The following is a 22495-nucleotide window of genomic DNA, read 5'->3' as shown; positions in this document are numbered from 1 at the left end:
TATTTTAGGAAATATCTGTTTTTTTTTCTTTTTTCCCCATAGTTGCATTTGTGTGTATATTTTAATTTCTAGCTTTCTTTCTTTAAAAAAACCTGAGGATTTCTGTTTCCTGAACAATTTGTGCATAAATGTATAAATATCAATGGGTTTATATTGTGCATGCAATAATACATTTTAGTCTCAAGTTGTAATAGGAACTTGTGATTTAATACATTTGACTGCACTGATATTTTAATGTTACCATAATTTGTTATTATTAAAATGATTTTAAAAAAAGGCGAATGTTTTGGGAAACGACATAAATGCAATAATGATGATTGCCAATGGAAAGCCCCCCCCCCCCTCCCCGAGTTTCACTTCTGCAGAGTTATCCAGTATTTACCATCTGTGGGAGTGCAATGGTATAGGCATATACCATAGAAGGACAAATGTTAACTATGCCCTGAGATGTTGACAGCTGGCAAGCTGCTGCAAGGCTAGTAAAGAAAATGCATAATACATAAAGAGAGTTGATTTAAATTGTGAAGAATGTCATAAAAACTCATTTGTTTCTTAAAAGGACCCCATTAGAAGACGCTGTTTAATTACGTAAGGGAAGTTTTGGTATTAACGGAATTTTAATATTTTGAAGATGTTTTACTTTTCATGAATGTATTTTCTTACACTGTCATTACTGTGCTTGTGCTCACCTGATTCCTTTCTCTTAGCAAATGGTTTGCTCTAAACCCAATTCCTCATTGTGGGTGAGGGAGGAATTCATATAATGTTGGACTAATTATTCCTATGGTCATTTAAAGGGATACATAGGTGATGCATTTACTTGCATTCCCTCATTTAAAGGGTTATTGAAATAGCAGAGGTTATGTTAATTTATGGGTCTGCAAACTTATTAAAATTTAGGAGCCTGTTTGACACACACATTTTGTATGAGTCAGGGGAGTCTGTTTGTATGTAGATATAGATAGGATACTCCAAAGAGTTAGGGCCTTGTTTCTCTTGCTCCTATGGTTTGTTGATCCTTGCTTTAATGCCAGAGTTTAAAGGGACAGTGTACAGTAAAATTGTTTTTTTCTTAATGTATCTCCATTAACTTGTTATACCAGCTACAGAGTATAAAATGTATGAAAAATTGCTTCTTTATGTTTATTTTTTGTATATTATCTGCTAATTATTCACATTTTGCTTTATATCATTTTTAATCCCTAAGCAATAGCATTTGCTAAAAGATCACAATTATTTTGTGTATTAAAATAAACTTTGTTGATCCAGTCTATCTCAAAAATTTCCCTGCACATTGCGGGTATTAAGATACATTTTCAGGGAAACTCTACCCCATTAGATCTATTTCCCTGTGAAAATGAAGATTGGTGTAGTAGTTGGCTATAGCCTTGGCTAGCAATATTTTATTGCTGTATGGGAAACATGTAACCTGTTCTCTTCTTCATTAAAGGACCAGTAAATACAGTAGATTTGCATAATCGGCAAATGCATGATAAGAAGACAATGCAACAGCACTTAGGTGCCGAATTATCATTGTGCGGGCGGATCATGTCCGCCGCACATTGATAAATGCCTACAGCATACACTGTCGGCATTAACCATTGCACAAGCATTTCTAGTGAAATGCTGCTGCTTTTTAACTCCTGTTTCCAGCGTTCTGGAAACTACGGGGGTAGATTGCAGCATACGCTGCTTGTTAAATCTACCCCATGGTCGGAACTTTAAATAAGTAGTATATTTTTTTTCTGACAAATTTCAAAGTTATGTCTATGTTCACTCCTCCTGTATCATGTGACAGCCATCAGCCAATCATAAATGCTTAGTAGGAGCTGATAACGCAAAAACTGTAAATATAAAAAGAACGTGTACATTTTGCTAATGGAAGTAAATTGGAAAGTTGTTTAAAATTGCATGCTCTATCTGAATCATGAAAGTTTCATTTTGACCAAAATTTGACCAAATTTAATTGAAATTGTGTTAGCAAGTATAGATTTAAAGAGACATTAAACACTAAACACATTTTATAAGCATAATATTATAGATCGTACTGTATAGAGCTGTATAGCAGAAAAATAGAACTATACAGGGATACTGTCATTTCACCAAATGTTCCAAATGTATGCTTCCATGCACTTCTTTGTTTGAAACTAGCATTATGTGATGACCGTAGTAAAGTGCAAGCTTATAGTTCCATATTGTGTGTTAGGCACCCACACTAAGCCACAGGTGGTGTTATGCCTGGCCAAAAAGAGACAAGCAAGGGCAGAGTAACCATCACCAATTAGCCTTTTCCTGACCCTGGGAACATTGCATGGTACATTTGCTTTTTGATTTAATCTCATAAACATCACAACAATGCTCAATACATAGCACAGCAGGGTAAATGTATAGCTTTGTGCTTTTACTTTATTTTGCCCATATCAGTCACTTCAAAGGGTGGAGGGTAATGTATGGAGGTGATAAAAATACATCTAGTTTTTGTATGTAATTATAAAAAATCTGAAGGTATGCATTGTTTGAATTAGTTGTGTGTGCAATGTTTACTTGTCTTTCTAGAATGATATGTCCTTTTAACTCATTGCTTGTGGGAGGACTTGCTCAAAAAGTTTTCTGACTCATCTCCAACCAGGATTTATTTCCAAATTTTATATTTTATGGGCTCCATGAATTAGCCCAAATTTGTAATGTTTTAGTTTTTAAAGAACACATTCTGTTCTCTTGTAGTACTGGCCAAACAGGCGGTGGCTGTATATGTGGTTTGGTACATTCCCTCACTCCCCTGTATATTTTATATTTTTCTTACCTACTTACTTGTACTTTTAGCCTCCATTGTTAATATAAACCACTACCAAAAGGTACTCGATTTTTTGTTTCCTTATAAGGCATAAATGGAAATTCAAATTTGTATAAGGTCTACATCATTAAAAGAGAGCGGAAACAATGAACATTTTACTGTTTTCTTGGTACAGGAACCAGACATAATCCACTGCTGTATTACTTCCTATGTACCAAATAATACGGATTATATTTCTGAATGACAGAGAAATATCTTACTATTGTGATTTGAAAGTATGGCTTCTTTGTTTATACGTTGTTGTCTTTCAAAATGCATGATACATGTTTATACCTTAACATTTAGCATAGAAATTAACGTATTTTAGCAAATTTTATTTTGGAAATGTCTATATCTGGTGCTGCTTGTCCTGCTATTTGAGCATTTTCATAACTTTTTTATGAAATTATATTCTAGGTATATTGGGATCACTGTTCCGGGTCATTTTAAATTTTAGAACCACCTTTTTCATGTATGCAAACATACTCTAATACAATAATAGTTGCTGTGTTTTATTGCATGAATGTAGCCTTCACATTTATTTGGTCAAGTGTTGGTTTCTTTTTTTTTTTTTTTTGGTCTAAAAATTGGGTACATTTTCTGATTTCAACCATATTTGGTGCTACTAGTGACATTGCCTCACAGCCATAAAATTTTCTCACAAGAAATAAATGTTCATTAAGAAATATTACATGATCCATAGCAACATGCATAGAATTGTTAAATGATTCAAACATTTTAGTAAAGATGTAAAGAACTAATATTTAAGAGTAAAATAGGGATGCAGTCTTACTATACAGCAGCTGCATATAAGAAACTGCAGTGCTCACGTTGTTGGAGTCTAGTAGGAGTACAGCCCCAAAGAATACATCTTGTGAAGATAAACTAACCCTAAGTGTGATCTTAATCTTTTTGTGTTTCAGTTTCCAGCCACAGTTTGCTCTGCTCATATTTACCTATTCCCTTCTTGCATCTGCCATTCAGACCTTTTCTCCTGTTTGCTGATTGCCAGTCTTTTCAAGGCATGATGCCAGACCATTAAGCTCACAGTAAATATCCTATTTATATGAAAATTAAGTGTATACGTCTAAATATATTACTTAATCAAAAAAACACAGTTTAGATGGCGGTCCCAGAGGAGAACTCTGAGAACCACCGGTGCGCATTATGGATTGACAAAGTTCTAAGTATCTTAATTAAAAACAATAGAAATAAAAGTCAAAATTAGACAGCAGGTAGAATAGGGTTATATAATATACCTTTCTTATGTAGTTTTGTTTTCTCCTTTTTTGTAACCATAACTTAATGGATCTGAATACAAATTCATTATACCTCTACCCTATGGTGTTGCCTTCCTGTCTTTAATGAGGGCATAGGACATTATGGAAGGTATAAATCATCATGTCTAAACGTTATATTGTGATCGTCTGGTAAAACTCTAAATGTTAAGACCCCCACTATTGATGAAGGGTTCTTAATTGGAAAAAACAATATGTAAATCTGTATTGATATATTATGCACCACAATTATGACCTCATTTTTCAGATCTTATTTCCAATAAACTGTCTATAGATATGAAAGTATTTTTGATATACTTGGGAAACTCCCATGTGAATCATGATACATGGTGAAATGACTTTAATGATGCATAAATAAACCTGCTAAATGGAGATTGTCATCATTGGCTTTGTGTGGAACTGGTGCTTGTAGTAAAGCAGAGAGTCTAGGCAAAAATTTTATTTTTGTTATTTACCCTACTGTACTTGTTTGTGTATTACTGTATCCCTGTAATGTTTTTATTCTTTGTATAGCGCTGCGTAATCTGCTGGCGATTTATAAATAAATGATAATAAGAATAATAAAATTGAGATTTGCGGAAAAGATCTAAAAGCAGAAACAGATAGTTATCCCAAAAAGAAGAGGCACCTCACAGTATACTCATACTCATCATACTAATTTTATTATAAAGGTGTGGTATTTTGTGGGAAGTTGCCCGTGCACCTTTGTTGGCATGTGTGGTTGAAGATTATTTGTGTTTTTATATAATGAAATAGTGGAACTTTGCTATAAACAAGGGTGTACATTGTGAGTGCAAATTTGGCTGAATAAATTGTATTATTTGTATACTTTTAGATATACACTTAGATCCACTGTGTGGTGCTTCGTCCCTTTGTATTTTTATACATTGTTCCTTTTAACTGTCCCTTTTAAAATCTATTACAAAACAGGGATCAATTTCCCCCCTTGAGGCCAGTAAATAGAAGCATATTTTTGTTTTGTTAAAAAAAAAAGATTTAAAATCTGGAAAATTTAAGTGTAGACCTCACACGTAATACAAAGACGGGAAGAAAGAACTCATTATTTCTTTTTTTCTGCCTCCTTAAGAATTCCAGTCGCTGAATACAGATGGGGAAAAAAAAACTAAAGGGACAATTAAAATAGATTAGAAATAAAACGGACAAATACTTTTTTCGGAGAAAATTAGTTGTTTAAAATGCATTTAAAAGTAAACTCTTAAAATGGCTGTATTGAGCATACTATGGTGGTTAAACTGCTTTAAATATAGAATCTTCAAATGTTTGAATTGAGCATGAAATCTAAATGGCACATAATTACTATTGAGAAAAGGAATGCGTATATTCAAAACCTATGATTTTTATAACAAATTAAAGAGTACTTGCACATTACAAGTTGTTTTTAGTGTCTGTGTTTTTTGTTTAGATTGAGAAAAAAAATAGAACCTAACTGAAAGTACCTTCTCAAGATTTAATGCAGGTAATGGACAATCGTGAAGTCTTAGCGTGATTTTAAGGTTGTGTAAATTATGTGGTGAGATAAGCTCTGCTACTTAAGTGTAACTACTTAATTGCTGCTGTGATCCATGTAGTTCTTTGTAGTATAATTTAGGAATAAGCAGAGCAACTCTATCATTACTGAATAAAAGGTAAAAAAAGATACTATTACACCGTCATCACAACTCTTCTTGAGTTTGTAAAGAGACAAATGTGTGTTTGCTTCCAACTTCCCTGGCAATGACCCAAATGTATAGGTGGAGTCTGATATTAATTTCACCTGGACAGTGTAGCTCTTCATTTTGAATCCTCTCTATTAAAGAATAGTTTCTGTTTATGATGAGACGTTACTTTTTTTAATTTTTTTTTGTTTTTTACCTTGGTTGAAGTTGTCTAACACTGATCAGTTCTGCTTTACTGTATAGTAATATGAAGGCTGGACAGGTGACATCTTCTATACAGGGTCTCATTTATACTGTACTTCTAAACCATATTTAAAGGTGTTGATTGGTGCACACAGTGTTTTATGAGGGAATCTTTTATTTGCACAGCTGCATTGTTAATACCACAATTAATTGTCAAGCAGGTGAACCATTGAATTATCCAAACGTTATTGTCATATGTTGATTAATTAGTGGCCTTTTGAATAATCATATTCACTAGACTGCAATAATGTATAATATATAATATATATGTTAATTGTATTCTTTTTTATTTAGTATTATTATTTTATTAAATGAGTATGAAGAATATGTGAGTAAAAGTAGTACCGGTAGTTAACAGGAAACTAATTGTAGGTTTCTAAAAAGGAAGAGGAGCCATTTATTTATTTGGTTCTTAGTCATAATAATAAGAATAATTAATAAGAATAATTATTATTATTTTTATTATCATCATCAACCTATATTCTGTACTAGTGAGGGAGTGTACTTTACATTCATCTTAATATACATTTTTTTATTTTTTTTATATGTATGTATGTGTGTGTGTATATATATATATATATATATATATATATATATATATATATATATATATATATATATATATATATATATATATATATATATATATATATATATATATATATATATATATACAAATACAAAATTTGTTTTTTTAGCACACCTTACAAAAAGTTTAAATCCACATCTGGGAGTGCTGCCAATATGACCCAGTAATTACACAAACAAAGAGGTATCAGCGCACATCCCAGCAGTACATTACTGCTTCCAAGCCTACTTATGTAGGTTTTTCATCAAAGGATATGAAGAGAATGAATCAAATGAAATAATAGAAGTAAATTGAAATGTTATTTAAGATTGCATGTTCTTTCTGAATTAAGAAAGTTTCATTTTGTTTTTGCTATCCCTTTTAATGTTTCAAAGAAGAGGGAAAAAAGTTACTTATGCTATACAGTATTCCTGTAAAATAAGGTCTGCAAATTGCTTGGGTATAACAAGGATTGTGTGTTTGTGTGCAGGTAACTGCACAGAATACAGTACTTTTGAAGGACACATAGAGGAACTGTTTTAAAGTAACTTACCTTTAGTTACATATTAAACTTATGTAAAGTCTTTTAAAGTGTCTGTGTTTGTTTGGAGACACATGACCTCACTTTTGAAACTTTTTTTCCTCTAGGTGGTACCAGGGAGGCAATATATTTCATATGAGCTCACCAACAGTTCTCTGGTGGTGTAGGTAGTTGCCATACAAATGGTGATCTCCTGCATCTTAGAGGATATTGCAAGCACCACTTTGAAGGGCAGCACTCTTTCTTTCATTCAAGAATCCATGTGTCACTCTGTGTTGTTATAGCAAGGGCAATGAAGAGTTGCCTCTGTTTTTGGGTATCATGTCATTGCTTCACAGACACACACAAGGAAGGATACTTTAGAGCATGGGGTGGGGGTAGAAAAGTGCTAAATAGTCTCAGTTTAATATCTTGAAGTTTTTCTGTTGTGTCTATTCTGTGCAATTAGTAAAAAAAGGAGTTCAGTGAGAAGGAAAGAAGCTAAGCCACCAATGTTTGTCCACACACCCCTTGCTATGGCTACCTGTTGACTTTATTTAAAGGGAGAGAAAGAGAAGCATGCACACAGACAGAGGCAGCACTGTATTAAAGGGACATTCCGGTCAAAATTTAAATGCACACAGATTAATTACATCTTTGAATAAAAACATATTAGCAAAATACATGTATTAGCAAAAATGCTTCTAGTAAAAGTAATCAGTGTTTTAGTGTTGACATTTTTCTCTGCACGTGCATGTGAAGTATAGCTAGATATTTTCAGTGCACAAGCATTTTAAACACTGCAGATGTTCAGAACACCAGTGGGGCTTGTATCATGTCGGCAATTAACAAACCAGATGGTACAAGCACCTAAGGCTCTGAGAAATTGCTGTGCTTAAAATGCTAGTGCACAGTGCATACTTAAATACACTTTTGAAACGGCTATAGCTTTTATTAGAAGCATTTTTGCTAATACATGTATATTACAAAATGCTTCTATTGAAAACTGAAATGCATCCATGTGGATTCCAGTTTTGACTGGAATGTCCCTTTAACTGAATTTGCATGCAAATATTCATTGTGTTCTCTTTGTGCAGGTTCAGCCTGCCATCCTAAAAATCCTTTCTTTTTTACTTCCATATTATTTTCAACAATGGTTATCAAAAGAACAAAGTACATTTGAAAATAGAAGCAAATTTTAAAAAACACTCTGAATCATGCCAGTTTAATTTTGAATTTCCTATCCCTTTAAGTGTAAGTTGAATCTCTGTTTTAATGCTTCATTTAATAAAAGGTATGTTTTATCATTGAAAATTAACTTTACATTTTTTTAATAATTAAGGCCTTGCTATATATATGAGAGCTCCAAGTTTACACAATGTAATCCTACAGACAAAAGCAGTCCAAAAACATTCAAATCAGATGATTTTCTGGCAAATTAAATACTTAGCTGTTTATTTTATTTATTTATTTGAATTTAATTTTTAATAGAATGTGTAAGAATGTTGGACGTTCTGGCTTCTTTTTAAGATAAAAGGGACAGTCTAGTATAAATGAAACTTTCATTATTCATATAGGACTTTTAATTATAATCAACTTTCCAATTTACTTTTATCATCAAATTTGCTTTCTTCTCTTGGTATTCTTAGTTTAAACTAAACATAGGTAGGCTCATATGCTAATTTCTAAGCCTTTGAGGGCTGCCTCTTATCACAGGCTTTTTAAATCTCTTTTCAACACAAAGAGACAGAAAGTACATGTGGGCCATATAGATAACACTGTTCAGGCACAGAGGGTTATTTAAGATCTAGCACAAAACAATGCTAAATTTAAGACAATAGATAATAAATAGTCACAGTCATGTGATCAGGGGGCTGGAAGAAGGTTCCTAGATACAAGGTAATCACAGAGGTAAAAAGTATATTAATATAACTGTGTTGGTTATGCAAAACTGGGGAATAGGTAATAAAGGGACTATCTATCTTTTAAAACAATAACAATTCTATGGTAGACTGTCCCTTTAAAATGTTATACTTTTGTTATCTCTGTGAAAATGAAATATCAGTCTTCTTGCTAGTGTATATATATATGTATGTGTATACAGTATATAAGTCCTGCCTGTCTTTGCATTTTGTGGAGACTTTGAAGTTGTGTGCAATCCAGAAATACTCTTGTAAAATTACATAAAAGAAAGTCTGATGCCCACTGAAGAATCTGCTTACTTTTTAGTTACTGTTTCCTCACTAATATTACCTTTATCTTAGGAAATCAGGACGCTGCTTGATGAAATTATTTCTTTTATTAGACAGAAAATAAGTTATTACATAGAAACAAGTTACTAACTAATGTAAAGGAAGGAAAGGGGAGAGAGATGGAAGGAAAGAGGTGAGTGAGGAGAGAGTTTAGCCTTACATACAATGGCAACTAACTTATATAGTCATTCATTCTCTCACACGGCCCAACCCACACTCAGCTGTAAATTCATCAGTCAGAGACGAGATGTCATCCTTAGATCAGTGGGGGTAGAACGTCACTTCCTTAGGCTATTGGTGGTAGGAACAGAGATATAATCAGAGCCTTGTAGTTTGACACCACCTGTGCTGAAATGCTAAATGTTTGTAAGGGTTGTAAAATTTGTTTGTGAATCCTTTCTTCTTTTGAGGCATTGTTTTTATACAGAGTTTGCTCAGATTTCCAACTGGTTTTTTTTTCCCCAAACTTGTCTTGTCACCTCTGAACTGAAACAAGCTGGTAACTGTAGGTCAGAATCACCAATGCTGTTCTTAATCTGCTTTTAACCCTTTAAGTCCTTGATGTTGTAGACAAATGTCCCCAATGTTAGCATTTCAATTCCAATAATGTCCATGGACATAAGAGTCTGATATTAAGGTTGTAGGTGTTTTCATACAACACCCACAAACATTAAATAGTGAATTTTAAAATCTACAGTTATACATACAATTAGGTGAATGAGGATCAACTTCGATGTATTTATACTTGAATATTCAAATAATAAAAGGCATGACAAACCTTATTTAGCCTTGCTTCTGGATTTGTGAGCACTTAATCTGCCACCATACTGCCCTGCATCCACTATTTTACTGCAATTGTAGTGGGCATCCTATTATCAATTATCATATGCATTTCTAGAGGTGAATTGTGGTTGGATGGCAGCACCCACTAGTGGGCGCTCATATCATGCTGTGTACTCTTACTGGGTCCCTGCAGTGTCATTCTGCTGTTACACAGGTGTTTACACTCAACACTGTGCTCTGCTCTCAATTCTCTGTAGTACGAAAACAGCAGCCTGTGGGGACAAAGTGTATGTAGAATTCCCAGGGGATGGAATAAATGTCTCCTTAGCAACATAAAAGGGAAGTGCTAAGTAAGAGCTCAGGCTTTGCACAGGGCTGTGGCATTTTACCTGTATCCTGATCTCCTCAGGATGGACTGCAAGTTAGGAACCCATTGTGCATGGAGACAGGCCTGTGTAGAGCTTGCCCAAGCGTTGTTAGAGTACAGTCAGAACACTAATGCGGAGCAGGAAGATGGTGAACACAAACTGCTAGATTACAAGTGGTGCACATATTAGAAGTTGAAAGTAAACGATTGCGCACTTGCGCTGAACGGATTCGCATGTTTGATGACCGAGCGTAAAGTATAACAGTTAAAAAAAAAAAAAAAAAAAAAAAAAGCTGTACAAAACACAACATAGATACATTAAAATAAAGTATTACACTCTTATATATAGTTTATGATAATAAATGTTTTATATAAATATTAATAGAAATGTTTAATGAGGTTTAAATATAAATAGATATTTTCCAAATATAATCAGATATTTATAGAAATACATATTTAAAAATAAATATCACATGAAGAACATTGGAATGCTAAATATTCATAACTACCTTCGGCTTTAGCACAGTTGGTTTAACACAGTCTTGGGTTAGCGTGCCAGCAATAACAGGTTTTTTAAGTCTTTTTGAGAAGATTAATGCAGTTGCGATGTCCGAAGACCTGAAGTTAGCGCGTATCGAACTTTGTGGCATACTAACTTTTTATGTCTATTTACACTTTTCCTGTATCACGTGACAGCTATCAGCCAATCACAAGTGCATATACATATATATTTTTTTTAAATTCTTGAACATGCTCAGTAGGAGCTGGTGACTAAAAAAGTGTAAATATAAAGACTGTGCACATTTTTTTGTATTGTAAGTAAATTGGAAAGTATGTATGCTCTAGCTGAATCATTAAAGTTTAATTTTGACTTGAGTGTCCCTTTAAAGGACCACTCAATGCAGTAGAATTGCAAAATTAACAAGTGCATAATAATAAAAATAAAGGTAGATTTTTTTTCTTACAAATTATTTTTTTTTCTTCAATTTTCCGGCCTCCTTGTATCATGTAACAGACATCAGCCCATCACAGACTAGTATATGTATACCCTGTGAGCTTGTACACATGCTCAGCAGGATCTTGTTCCCCAGAAAGTGTGCATATAAAAAGACTGCAAAATTTGATAATGGAAGTAAATTGGAAAGTGTCTTAAAACTGCATGCTGTTTCTGAATCATTTTTTTTGTTTTGACTTGAGTGTCCCTTTAAGGGGAAGATTACGAGTGGAGCGCACACGTTTGCGATCAATAAGGGTTTTATCGCAGGCTTACTGCTGGTATTACGAGTTGAAAGTAAACGCGATCACTTGAGTGCAATCATGATTTACGCTAGAATGATTACCACGTCCTCAGGGCTCCGGTTAACTGTTTTGCAAAACTAAAAAGTTGCACGAAACACATCAAAAATACATTACACATTATAGTTACACTAATAATAACACCATCTAATACAAAATATTTTAAAAAAATATGTTGCACACAAAAGTTATAAAGGCTCAAATATATGAGGTCTCAGTTGTTAGAAAAAAAATAGGCAGGCAAATGGCTGTAACCTAGATATACATATAAATGTCTAAAGATGTATGTATGTGTGTGTGTGTGTATATATATATATATATATATATATATATATATGTATATGTATGTATGTATAAATCAAAATCCTATTTATGCAATTTTCATATTTTAATAAACATTTTAACTATGTATTTATTGTAAATATTTCACATTCCAATTAGGGATGGGCAAATGTGATGAAAGTGTAATTTGCTTGGTAGAACGAATTGTACTGTGGACATTCGTTTTGGACAGTCAAATAATAAGAATGAAAATCCATTAAAATTCTGTAATCGAATGTTACATTCGAAATTTCGATTTAACAAATACTATTCAGAAGTTTAATAGTTCAAGTGGTAGGGAATTTAGTAAATTGATACATAATAGATTTAAAAATATCAATTTGAATGTTTCTATTTCGAATATAGCATAATTTGAATATAACATTTACAGAGAGCATTAGAAATACTATTACAAATATATAGATTTGAATTTTCAAATACGAATATTGCATAATTTGAATCGAATTATTAGAAAAATTCAAATAAAATAGTACATTTAAAGAAAGCATTAGAAATGCATTCGAAATTTGAAACAAACGTGTTAAAATTCGTTTCAATTTACCTATACAGGTGACCCTCGGTTTACAACGGTTCAATTTACACCGTTTCAGAATAACAACCTTTTTTTCCAGTCATGTGACTGCTATTGAAAAGCATTGAGAAGCAGTGCATTTATTAAAATAGCCAGTAGGTGGAGCTGTCCGCTTGTGTCGCAGCAAAGCCAAGCAAGCTGAAATTAATCAGTTTAACCAGATCTGAGCTATCGAGCAGCTTTCAAAGGAACAAGATCTTCCTGTCTATAAATCAGTCCAGATTGGAATGCATAGAAAGAACTGTTTGCAGAAAAATGCAAGTGAAGTCTGTGTTGTGTGATTATTTTATTAGGTTTATAATGCTGTTTAGCACAAATTTTTGTTCATTTAACTTAGTTTAATTAAATATTCTGTGTTGTGTGATTATTTTATTAGGTTTATAATGCTGTTGAGCATTTAAAGTCTGCATTTCAAAGCTTTAAAAATAATGTACTAGGTGTTACTTATGACAATTTTGAGAGGGGCCTGGAACCTAACTCCCTCACTTCCCATTGATTTATATTATAAACTGGGTTTCAATTTACAACGGTTTCGATTTAAAACCATTCCTTCTGGAACCTAACCCCGGCGTAAACTGAGGGCTACCTGTATATATAATTGTGTATATATATATATATATAAATTTATATTGTACCAAAAAGAATCATATATATTTAAATATTTATTTATGAATAAATAGAACATATTCTGTTATGTGAAGCGCATTGGAATTTGAAATATTCCTATTTTCATGTCATATTAGCGCACATGAGAATATGCGATCGGATTTGCACAAGAGTGGGGTGTTTTTTCACACTTTTATTGCTCCGTTGACTTCCCTAGGGTAATATGTGAATGCGCACATGATATTTTAAGTTCGGCTTTTTGCACTCGGGTTATCACTCAAGCAAAAACAGTTTAGTTTCATCTTATAATATGAGCATAAACATGACAAGTGCAAAAAGATTACTTGTAGTGTAATCAACGCTCAAGCGGGAGCATTAATTAGTGCTCCAGTTGAAATCTGGCCCTAAATGTTTCCTTTTAGCATACTCAGCGCGTGAGCGAAAGTAACATTTTGTGCACTACTTGTAATCTAGCCCAAAGTAAAGTACCAGGTCCCACAGTGAATAATATGACCTAATTACTGCACTGTCACCTCATTCTTTCTAATTTAATCACTTTTGTTAATTATGGCCATAATTTACTTGCTTTATTTTGATACAGATGTGGTTTTGTGAGTAATACAGTTTAGTTTTCTGAAATGTGTTGAATTGGTAACTTGCTGAGTATATAATAATTTTCCCATTTCTTCCTCAAATTTGCAGCTGTCACTTTACATAATTTGTACTCTCACTATGCCTATACCTGTACTAATATTATAGCTGCCCCCCCCCCCCTTTATTGGTTCACTCTGTGAACATAGGACAATGCATCATTCAATACACTTCCTCAAATTAACATGAGAAATTAATATCTTATCATAGAAGCATGCTTTAATCCAAGGTTCATATAAACCATTACTAGTAAAAAATATAATAACTTGCTTCTATCTCTTTAAATATACACATTAACTCCTTGATTTCAACAATACCATTCCCTATTTTCTCACATTCTAAATATTCATGGTCCAAGAGTGACTGTCTGTCAAAACGGGAAATAGTCAAATATAAACGTAAAAAGGTTTGATAGTGATTATATAGGTTATTTACTTATTAATGTTTGTGCTTATATCTTAAAATGTTATATTTTACCTTTAATATCTAAAGGGTGTATTGTTAACATTCTGTACCATTATGACGCCAATACACAGACATATCCTTATGTCCCTGATTATATTATAACCTTACCTTTGTTTATAAGTTGAATAACCTCAATAAAAACCTAAAACAAAAATTACAATGGGGAAAATGTTGACTTAGTGTTTTTTTGCCCTTCTTTAAAGGTCTAGTTAAACATTTACAAAGTAAAGGAATATTAATGATTAATAAATATAAACAACTTTATACCCCGTCTTAACACCTTTTTCAGAGAAAACATAGTCTACCAGTGTTCTGCAGCGGCGCAGAGGACTCTTGTTTAGGATATACAAATTATACAAACTACCTAATCTTTTTTTGTTTTTTATATCCATTTTAAACCCTGTTTCCCCCATGTCAGTGCAATTCTGCTCTAGACAGCATTTATGCATGGCAGGAAATCACATGGTGTAAAAGATTTTTGGTTTAAAACCCAAAAAAGTGAAAAAGATGAGACATAGGGTTCCATTTATGAAGCAGCAAATTCTGCTTCAGAGACCCATTGTTTTATGCAGTTAAGAAGCAGCGGCCATAAGACCGTCAGTGTGCAATGGTCAGCATTGCACAAGCATTTCACCTGAAATGCTTGTGCAATGATAAATGCCAACAGCTGTCGGCATTTAGAGATGTTGAGCGGACATGATTCGCTAAAGCGTAAGTAAAAGTAAATCTACACCATAGTGCATATCATTACCCAGAGTTATCTGCTCCAGTTGAAAACACTGGTAGTTCAGGTTTTCTCAGGAAAGGTGTACAGGTAAGGGCATGAAATGCTTTACTAAGTCTGTACTCACAGTGGTGTTTTTTTTTTCTTTCTTTATCTTCTTCATCTTTTTTTGCTCGCCATAATTTATACCAAGACTGTTTGCTGGTGTGTTTGCTTCTAAAGTGAATTATAGATTTCATTCTGGTTACATTTTGGGTATATAATATGCCTGCACCAAAAACGCTGACAAAAAACTGGCTATTACATTAGTAGACCAGCGCCTAGATTTTGAGCAAATATTACTGAGCCTTGGAAGATTACATTTGATAAAGAGAAATGTACAGTGTACAGAACAAACTAATGCAACAAACATTAATGATATAATCTCTTCCCTTAGGCACAGTTAAAGGGACAATATACACCTATTTTCATATAACTGCATGTAAAAAACACTTCTATAAAGAATAATATGCACAGATACTGATCTAAACATTGAGTATTAAACCTTTTAAAAACTTACTTAGAAGCTCCCAGTTTAGCACTGTTGAAAAGGTTAGGCTGGGACACCCACTGAAATGGTCTGTAAAGCAAAAAGAGCCGACACTGCCCCCACCCCTGCAGACCCTTTACACAAACAGGAGCAAGCTGAAGTAGGTAGACAACAATCTACTTCTAAAACTTTGGGGCTTGGTTAGGAGTCTAAAAAATCAGCACAATGTTATTTAAAAATAAGCAAAACTATACATTTAAAAACAAACAAACCTGTATGGGCTATATAAATCGATTATCTACAAAACATTTATACAAAGAAAAATCTAGTGTACAATGCCCCTTTAATTTCAGCTTATTTCTTTGGCACACAAGTCATTGGGGCCGATTTACCATTGTGCAGATGGACATGATCCGCTGTACATTGATAAATGCCGACAGCATACACTGTCTGCACTTATCATTGCACAGGCATTTCTAGTTAAATGCTTGTGCAATGCCGCCCCCTGCAGATCCGCAGTCAATCGCCCGCTAGCAGGGGGTGTCGATCAACCCGATCGTATCCAATCGGGCTGATTGCTGTCCGCCTCCTCAGAGGTGACGGACGAGTTAAGGAGCAGCAGTCTTAAGACCGCTGCTTCTTAACTCCTGTTTCCCGTGAGCCTGAAGGGAACAGATACATTTGGCTAAATACAGGGCATGATAAATTGGCCCCGTAATCTTAATATTTTTTTTTGCAATGCTTTAACTGCAGCATTTTATCATGTGTGATATTTCACTATGGCACTTCATTGTGGTCATTTCTTTCACATTCCCAATGGAAGACGTGGTGCCAAGTTACGTGTGATATGACTATTTACCTTGATGAATTTGTGTTATCTCAAAGAAAAAGACATGATCAAATTATAAAGAAAAAAAAAAAAGGTTTTCGTATTTCCCATTGAACTTGCATTTACAGTATATCTGTAAGTAAAAAAATAAAATACATTTAAATCACAGATTATTCTTAAATCACCCCAGGGTTAATTCATACAAGGTAAGTTACTTGCCTGCCAAAATAATATGCACTGATATTAGTGACACAATTAGAGAAGTTAGATTAGTAATAAGGTGATAAAGACATGGGAGTTGCTAAATCTCAATTTATTGCTCCTTTAGATCATAAATGAGTTGCACAGTTCAGTTCCCTTCTGTTTTCTCATAGCACAGTAAATTACATGCCCAATTAATTGCCATGACCCCATCAATAATTATTGGGAGGTTATCTTTGCTGTAATAATAAAGCAGAAGGCATAGAGTTATTACGCTCATTTATTTGAAACAAGTACTTTAAAAGTGGTTTATCTGTGATAAAGTATAATCTCTGGAAAGCTAATCATAGTGAACCCTAACACAATGTTTGTCTTTTGATACAGCGCTTCTCTATAGAAAGTACTTATCACCTTAGTGTGCAGTTCTCTGGTAGCAATATTTTATTCCAAGGATCCCTTCATTTTTGAATAACCGTAAGAATGTATTGTTCTTTCACTTATGTTTTAAAAATCCTTTCTGCAATTTGCAGATCTATTTGTTACGCTGATACCATTAGGATTTTTATCATTTTTGAGTGAAAATAGTTTAGTTACACCAGTTGAGCTAGAGAAAGTATATGTTCTTTGGCTATTTTATAGCTTTAAAATACTAGTAATAGAACTGTACCAGCTCTTAGAAGTCTCTGCAGAAAGCTGTTCTCATGGCCATTAATGTCATGCAGAATTATAAAGGTATTCAAACATAACCTGCCTTGACATTTCAGCATTAACATTTTTTATTTAATTTATTTATGTTTAATTATAGCATTATGTACATATGTTGCTCAGTCCTGTAATGCCTGTAAACTTTGAGCAAAGTACTTGCTTTAGGGCAGTTATTTTTTTCTTTTTTTTTCTTCAAAAGCAGCACAAATGAAGGATTTGCTTTTATTTATGGTTTAATAACATGTGGGGCAAAGTGGGCGGAGATTGAGGTCAAGTAATATAATGTGCAATATTTCTGAAACCAAACTGGCATAGTCATTTGTTTTTGCGGCTCAAATTGGCAAAAATGTAGCACAAAAAAATGGTATGTTTGTATTCACGATTAAATTACATAGGGTGCAAAGTAGGTGAAGATCGTGGTCACATGGTATAATGTGTAATATCTCTGACACCAACTGGTAAAAAAAGTGCTTGTATTGGCACAAAACATTTTATTGCATGAGGTGCAAAGTGGGTGGAGATTAAAGTCACATGGCAAAAAATATAATGTGCAAAATTTCTGAAATCAAATTGGCACAAACGTGAATTTTGGCAGTGCAAATCAGTACAAAAGGATAGTATATTTGTATTCACGATTTAATTACATGGGGTGTTAACTTCCCACAGCTGTTTACTGTTGTCATTAGAACTGAGTTAGAGGTTCAGAAGGGTATCCATTACACGTTCATGTGGGTTGCAACTTATCCTGTATTTCAGAATTCGCTTGTTGGAGCAATTCAGAATCACTTTGTTTGAGCCTTGGTGAATCCTTAAGCAGAGAAATACATAAATAACATAGCTTATTTGGAGCTCTTAATAACTCTATAGTTTAGTTTACATTAAATTCAAAATATCAAGTCTCTTGATCTGATACTATTTTAGGGACTAACATTCCTTTAAAGATGATAAGTATAGCTTAAAAAAAGCACTGTAGACACTATTGGCTCTTGCACTTTCCACTGCCCTCCAAAAGTGTGGTCCAGTGCAATACTGTTATATTTGTATTAACTATTAGAGTGTTGACTCATTTTGTATAATTAGATCAGTTAAAGTAGAACTATATATATATATATATATATATATATATATATATATATATATATATATATATATATATATAATTTTTTAATTTTAAATATTGCATGGTAATAATTTGCAACTCCACTGTTCAGGGCTTGCTCTCAGAAATACTGCGAAAGGAAGAAGACCCTAAGACTGCATCACAATCCTTGCTGGTAAATCTTCGAGCAATGCAGAGTTTCCTACAGTTGCCAGAAGCAGAGCGAGATCGTATCTACCAAGATGAGCGGGAAAGAAGTCTAAATGCTGCGTCAACCATTGGCCCAGCACCACTGATCAGCACACCCCCAAGCCGTCCTCCACAGGTGAGAGACATCCCTTAGGAATATCAGACCTTCAAAACTTTATTACATTTTTAAATATCTTCTTTTATCATACAATTGACATTTAATATGTCTGTACAGCTTGTTTTCTACATTCATATTACAGAATTGATTTAGATTCAAACCTAAAGATTTGCAAGGCTGATACAGTATTTTCTCAGTGATTTTTTGCAAACCCATGTCTTCATATGAATTGCTTTGGTGCCGACATCATAAAATAATAAATGCCTAGAATGTTAAAAGCAGATGTATGACATACGAAAGCTCACACGGAAAATATGTGTTTATCCCAGGTCTCATTTGATCTCCCATGACATCTAAGGGTTCATTATCCTCTTTCCCTATCATCTCTTCATTTAGTACCAAGCCAGGGCCTAAATACAGCTATACTATATTCATTAGAGGGATGCTCTCTGAAGACTTCTAGAATGTTTTGCTCACTTTCAGAATGCACAAAGTTATAACCCCACTAGTACCTGCATATATGTAAATTGAGAAGATTTTTTTTTCTGTGTTTATACATTGTGTTTACTTATAATCAAACAACTTGGTTTACTGTGCAGTAAAGAACATTGATATTGTGGATTACAAGGGCTTAATAAACTTAGTTGTCTGAACAGTACCGCAGGACCAATTAGTTTCAACATTGTCTAATAGTTGTATTATTTAACTTTATAAAATGTACATTTCATTTACAGAATTATAGGCCATTCTCCTCTTCACCTTTTTAATGTTCATCATCACATGAATTTTTAACCATTGTCACAATACTGGGACTTTAAAAGCTTGTAAAGAGCCCCTTCAAGAGATTTGGGGAAAAGTATATGCTGCAAAATATTTGTGATTTTATTTTAATAGGTAGTTTGCAAGTCAGTGGGAAGTGCTATAAGAAGTGCCTTCATTAAACTGTACTGCAGTTAGTGAAATCCAACTTTGAGATCAAACTTTTTCCCTGGGTGCCTCGATATGGGGTTATTGTAACATGAAAGGAATCAGAGAAACTCCTGTAGAACAAATAAGCATGCAAACTTGCTGCTCTGTGTAGTCATTTCTACTTAAAAATAAAAAGCATTGGGCAGATCAGGGGATTCTAAATCTGGTTCATGAGTATTCAAACAGGTCTGGATTTCATAATTAATTTGCTCAAATAAAGGCAAGTAAGTCAAGCTCAGTTGTTTCAACCAGATTGCTGGTTGAAATCCTACACTGTTTGTAACCCTCAACGGGTGAGCGTTAATACTCGTTAGATTATAGCCTAAGGTCATTCAAATTCTAAAATAATAATAGTAAATATTTTGAAAAATGTCTGCCTGGATAGTAAGGTTAGCCCCCCCCCCCATTATTTGTATGATAGCGTAAACCAGATTCATAAATGTTTAAAGTTCTAAAAAAAGGGTTATTTCTACATATTCAGATTTTCTATTGATATATTTTTAATGTTTCTGCTGTTTTTTTTTTTCCCCCTATTTTATTTTTTAAATAAATTCAACTTACATGAATATTTTTGTTTAGTACAGAACATGTTTACATTCTTTTGGCAATATGAAATAATGAGTTCATCAAAGATGATAGCTTCCCTTACTAGACATGCATGATTGTTTACAGCTAATGATTACCAAATGTCTTCCAGGGGTAATAAATAACACAGGTTGCAGATAGGGAACAGGAGGAAGCTGCTACTTTTGTGGACTAATGTATTGCAAGAAAGAGCAAATTTCCTCAGTGAATGGGAACACAGTGTGCTAATGGTCTACTATTAATGGAGTTTAGCCTGAAGTCGAATGAATATTCCTTTTAGAGATAAGGGAAAAGTACTCCAAATCATAAAATAGTGATCTCTGTAGAACTATAGAGATTTAATAATTAGTCTTGTTTCAGGCTCCACTGATTTTTCACTACAGTAGCTCTGTGGGTCTCCCAGGCACAGAAGGAGTTATTAATATTATTTAAAAGGTCTAATAGTGTTACTGGAGAGCAGCACAAGGTTATAGTGAATTGAGCATTATGTTTGTTTTATCTGAGGAAGAGTAAACCTGTTCTATAATTATAGCTTGGCTTATTTAACTGTTTGACTGTTAGATTCTGCTCACAAAACAGCATAACGATGAAAGTGAATTTTTATTAAAGAGACAGTCAAGTCAAAATTAAACTTTCATGTTTCAGAGAGGGAATGCAATTTTAAACAACTTTCCAATTTACTTTTATCATAAAACTTTATTTTTTCTCTTAGTATTCTTTGTTAAAAAAATCAAACCTAGGTAGGCTCATAAACTGATTTCTAATCCATCTCTTATCTCAGTGCATTTTGACAGTTTTTCACAGTTAAACAGTGCTCGTTCATCAGGTTCATACAGATAACCTTGTGCTCACTCCTGTGGAGTTATTTATGAGTCAGCACTGATTAGCTAAAATGCAAGTCTGTCAAAAGAACTGAGCTAAGGGGGCAGTCACAGAGGTAAAAAGTGTATTAATATAACAGTGTTCGTTATACAAAATTGGGGAATGGTTAATAAAGGTATTATCTTTCTTTTTAAACAAAAATTTTCACGTAGACTGTCCCTTTAACTAGGGTGACCATATTGCCACTTTAAAAAGGGACACATATGTATGTATATATTGGGTACTTGTAAAGCGCAGCTAATCACCCTTAAGGGTCTCAAGGTGCTGCTCATTTTATCGACCTCGGAAGGATGAAAGGCTGAGTGGACCTCGCCGGGGATTGAACCTGCAACCCTTGGGTTGTTACAGACACATATGAAAAATACATATGTCAGGGCTGTTTAAATAAATGTTTTGTATAAGAACACTGACATATGTATTTTTCATATGTGTCCCTTTTTAAAGCGGCAATATGGTCACCCTATCTTTAACTGTTATAATTATATCAGTAGCAAACCTACTCAACCAAGGGCCCTGCTGAAAACATTTTTGGGGTCTCCCTAAGGCAACTCAGGTAACTTTCATGATTCGGATTGTGCATAGAATTTTAAACAACTTTCCAATTTACTTTTGTCATCAAATTTGCTTTCTTTTCTTGGTATTATTTGCTAAAAGCTAAACCTAGGTAGGCTCATATGATTGAAGGCTGCCTCTTACATCAGTGCATTTTGACAGTTTTTCACAGCTAGAAAGAACTAGTTCATGTATGCGATATAGATACCATTGTGCTCACTCCCATAGAGTTATTTATGAGTCGGCACTGATTGTCTGAAACGCAAGTCTGTCAAAAGAACTGAAATAACAGAGATAAAAAGTATATTAACATAACCGTGTTGGTTATGCAAAACTGGGAAATGGGTAATAAAGGGATTATCTTTCTTTTTAAACAATAAAAATTGTGAAGTAGACCGTCCCTTTATTAGAGATTGCATCCTCGAGATGGTGATACTGTGATAGAGGCTGTAGGTATGTCACTGTCTGACAAAGAGACCTCAGTCTCCTGAAAGCTTGCAGTTCTACTCCCTATTAGTTAGCTATTCAAGGTATCATCTGTACTTCACTTTTGGCTTTTGTTTTGTTTTTTTGCAAAAGGACTTTTACTTTCTTTGAACACCCTGGTTGACACAGCACTACATTCTTTGTTTTCTAAGCTGA

At 33.7% G+C, this 22495-nt stretch overlaps 1 protein-coding gene across 3 annotated transcripts in view; it reads left to right on the top strand.

Annotated features, from left to right (window-relative positions):
* The window catches only part of SATB1 (SATB homeobox 1), a 129418-nt gene that overhangs the window by 31809 nt on the left and 75114 nt on the right, over positions 1 to 22495 (top strand). For 2 of the 3 annotated variants that reach the window (XM_053714218.1, XM_053714217.1), the window contains exon 8: positions 18671 to 18883. The exons of the other annotated variant lie outside the window; for it this stretch is intronic. In XM_053714218.1, the coding sequence (XP_053570193.1) occupies positions 18671 to 18883 (213 nt within the window). The remainder of the gene's footprint in view (positions 1 to 18670; positions 18884 to 22495) is intronic. 3 annotated transcript variants of the gene reach the window in all.

This window comes from Bombina bombina, chromosome 5, assembly GCF_027579735.1.
Source record: "Bombina bombina isolate aBomBom1 chromosome 5, aBomBom1.pri, whole genome shotgun sequence".
Taxonomy (NCBI): Eukaryota; Metazoa; Chordata; class Amphibia; order Anura; family Bombinatoridae; genus Bombina; species Bombina bombina.
Note: the sequence above shows the minus strand (reverse complement) of the source record. Positions and strands in the feature narration are given on the sequence as shown.